Here is a 3,308-nt window from a genome sequence, read left to right as displayed (position 1 = left end):
GATCTGAGCATGTAGGACCTATACTGTTTCACAAACTAATGGATACTTTTGTTTTACTTGACTAGGCTTGAGGATTGTGATTGCAAGAAGGTCCTCCGGTGCCGCTGCCACACCGGTTTCAAGCTGATGGTTTCTTCCAGTTATTTTGGTTTGGTTATAGGAGTAGCAGTTCTGGTACCAACAACGCAATTGCTGCGACTGGGCACGTACCTACAAACACTGTAATGACAAGGAGCCAGGAACGGGCTGTTTCATGTCTGGATTTCTGGCAGGCAAATAAAGCTTCAAATGCCGGTCTAACTCATTTGTACTGTTCTTTCCCCAGATCAATGCTATAACCTCAGTATACTCGTGCCAGAAGAACTTTGTCTTAAATAGTTCATGAGTTGCCCTGAATTTGTGTATGCTATATTCCCAGTTTTGCTTCATTGGCTGGTTCACGAATAGTTACCAGCGGTCGACCCCTTTTGCAAACCATACCTGGCTTTCAAATTTAGCATTTCAGATAGCATGACCTGAAGTTTATTTGTATCTCATTTGCCTGGTGACTGTTAAGAGTGGAATGTTAAGATGTGACTTATATTTCTGGGGTGGTTTCCTTGATCTTGTGCATACTCCATGCCAACAGCACATGGCAGGATCATGTGAACTTAAACAAGATGTTCTAATACGCTTGTGCATTCTGGTTTTTGTAATGGCATTGCAACTCCTTTCTTAAAGACCACAAGATGTTAATGCCCACATGAGAATACAGCTGTGATTTCCTTACTGGTTTGTGGATGAGCTCTCAGCCTAGCCGGCATGGGTTCGAACGTTGGTTCTAACACGGGTCTTTATTAAAAAAAAGTCAGTAGGGGCTTCTCCCCTACTGGTCTAGTTTATTTGGTTCCTCAAAAAAGTTAAATAGGTTCCTCAAAATGAAAAAAAAAATCGTTGCTGGGTTTTGCTCAGGAGGTGGCATTGCTCAATTGTTTTGACAATATTTGAGCACATTACAAATCAATATCATATCACAAATCATTGTCCATGAAAGATTACAAAGAAATGAAGGATTCAAGGAGCTGCTCCGGGTGAGAATGACATTTACATCGACCCCAAACTCACCAACGGAGCATCTAAATCAATAAGCTGGTTTTGCTGTTTATTCACCTATGAGGTTCAATAAATAGAGAGTTACATCATTGTGTGTCGAACGCATCTATTAGTTGCTGAATAACACCATCTATCGCCAGATGGGACCAAAGGCACCGCTCATATTTCTTGGCTGAAGTATTGTAGATGCCTCTCTAAGACGAGGCATTGTGTAGGAATGTGTCGAATATTCGACAGAGCAGTTGGATAAATCCTCAGAAGTATCGAATTGGACCATCCAGGCTGCCAGAGGCAAACTGCAGATATCAAAATAACCACACGGTAAGACAAAACCTACTGAGAACGAATACCTCCGAAACAAGGTTCCAGCAAATTGAGGCATGAACTGGATTACCTGCTGTACAATGGGATTTGTTGATGTCATGAATTCTTCTGTCATCCCTTCCCAAACTATCTTTCCCTCATGGAGAAACAACAACCTGAACATTTAAAAACATGGTCCTCAGCCTAACAATTAACCAACAGAAAGTTCCAAAGCACAGAGGAACAAAACAGTTCCAGCCAATACCTATCAACAGCTCTTCTTATTGTGCTATGCTGATGAGTGACAACCGCATACGATGCTATCTTTCCTGGCTTACCCATAGCATCTTTCCCTGTCACGTGCATGGAACGTATAAGGTCTTCAACGACAGTGGATGCTATAGGGTCAAGCCCAGCTGTAGGTTCATCGTATAAAAGAACCTGACAGAAGAAAATTGACTATGAGTTCACAAAGACAACTAAAAAGCAAGCTAAGCTGTCTGATCTCCTGGTATTTCAGAAATGCTTCCGATGATTCGGTAATAATAACGAGTGAAATGATGAGATTAGCTTACAACTGATAAGGGCATACCTCTGGCTCTATTGTTTCTTTTGTGTCATCATTTATTATTGAACGAGCAAGGGCTACACGCTTTTTCATGCCTCCGGATAATTCAGATGGCATTCGCTCCTCGACACCCTGCACACATTACATGATAATCTGCATTACAATCAAGTACTAGCAGGAAACTAATGCTCTTCTGGACCTATCAAAGCTAATAACAATAATCTAGAATACTTCAACTATGTTTTCTCTGAAATACACAGAAAACAGAGATATCATATACAAATATTAAGCAATATTCCGTGGAAATATGTTTCCAACTGCAATGCCTGTCACTCCAGTAAAAGGTTAACTTAAGTAAGATAAAAGCTTAACTTACTTTTAGGCCTACTGCAGCCAATGTTTCCGTCACTAGTGCACCTATTCGCTCCTCAGACAACTTGGAGTTTTCATATCTAAAAGCAAAGACCAGAGGAAATAGATCAGATCAATCTTGAAAACTAAGTACGCTCAAGGAAACTGGAAAGGAAGTTCCTTACAAAAGAAATCCAACGTTTTCACGAACATTGAGAGAATCAAACAATGCCGCACTTTGAAATACCTGCATAAGGAATTTCACACAAATTTATCATGAAAATCTGGATGAGAAGATAATCATGCCGTTCCATTCCACAAATGCATGGATACAATTAGGAAGTATACCAAGCCAATCCGGAGACCTGATATATCCTCATCACTAACTAAGCCCTGTCTTTTCTTTCCGCATATGAATACCTCGCCCTGCTCATATGTTGCAAAACAGCCATGAATAATGAATGACAATCAGTATCTCATCAAAAGTGTACCTCCCCAAAACCATACTAGTAACAGAGATAAATTGGGAAAATGGGACAACCTTATCAGGGGCTAGAAGGCCCGCCATAACCTTCAAAATAGTTGATTTGCCAGTTCCCGAAGGACCGATTATTCCAACAGCTTCACCATGTCTAATCTACATAATAATGTAAGTATCATTTTGGATCATAAGTGAAATTGCTGAGTAAATGCTAACGCAGCCCAAGAACTCTCATAATATAACTTAAACCCATACTAATTAAGATGCAGCGTGACTGCTTTGTGGATAGTACGAGCAACGTAAGAGAACTAGTGACTAGACTGCCCAAGGTAACAGAAATACAACATGATTCACAGTTCTATATGTATTGACAAGTTACAGTACGAAGCCTGCATTGCATCATAAGATGGATTTGAAAAACATCTAAGGGCATCTCAAACGCGTAATTTGCCATCCAACGCAGTACCCCATCGGTTCGCCGACGCGTCCGGCTGTCTGTTTTCCCACAAACCA

The 3,308-nt window shown here is 40.7% G+C and overlaps 1 protein-coding gene across 1 annotated transcript in view; it reads right to left on the bottom strand.

Moving 5' to 3' along the window:
- Nucleotides 1-941: 941 nt before the first annotated feature.
- The window catches only part of LOC119302959 (protein TRIGALACTOSYLDIACYLGLYCEROL 3, chloroplastic-like), a 10,265-nt gene continuing 7,898 nt past the window's right edge, over nucleotides 942-3,308 (bottom strand). The window contains exons 4-11 of the mRNA XM_037580022.1: nucleotides 2,856-2,951; nucleotides 2,663-2,740; nucleotides 2,500-2,561; nucleotides 2,340-2,415; nucleotides 1,988-2,095; nucleotides 1,661-1,836; nucleotides 1,487-1,571; nucleotides 942-1,388 (exon numbers count right to left, since the gene is read on the bottom strand). Coding sequence (XP_037435919.1) covers nucleotides 1,347-1,388; nucleotides 1,487-1,571; nucleotides 1,661-1,836; nucleotides 1,988-2,095; nucleotides 2,340-2,415; nucleotides 2,500-2,561; nucleotides 2,663-2,740; nucleotides 2,856-2,951 — 723 coding nt within the window. The 3' untranslated portion in view covers nucleotides 942-1,346. The remainder of the gene's footprint in view (nucleotides 1,389-1,486; nucleotides 1,572-1,660; nucleotides 1,837-1,987; nucleotides 2,096-2,339; nucleotides 2,416-2,499; nucleotides 2,562-2,662; nucleotides 2,741-2,855; nucleotides 2,952-3,308) is intronic.

The sequence above is a fragment of the Triticum dicoccoides genome, chromosome 5A, assembly GCF_002162155.2.
Source record: "Triticum dicoccoides isolate Atlit2015 ecotype Zavitan chromosome 5A, WEW_v2.0, whole genome shotgun sequence".
Classification (NCBI taxonomy): Eukaryota; Viridiplantae; Streptophyta; class Magnoliopsida; order Poales; family Poaceae; genus Triticum; species Triticum dicoccoides.
The sequence above is the reverse complement of the archived record's forward strand: the minus strand, read 5'-3'. Positions and strand labels throughout refer to the sequence as shown.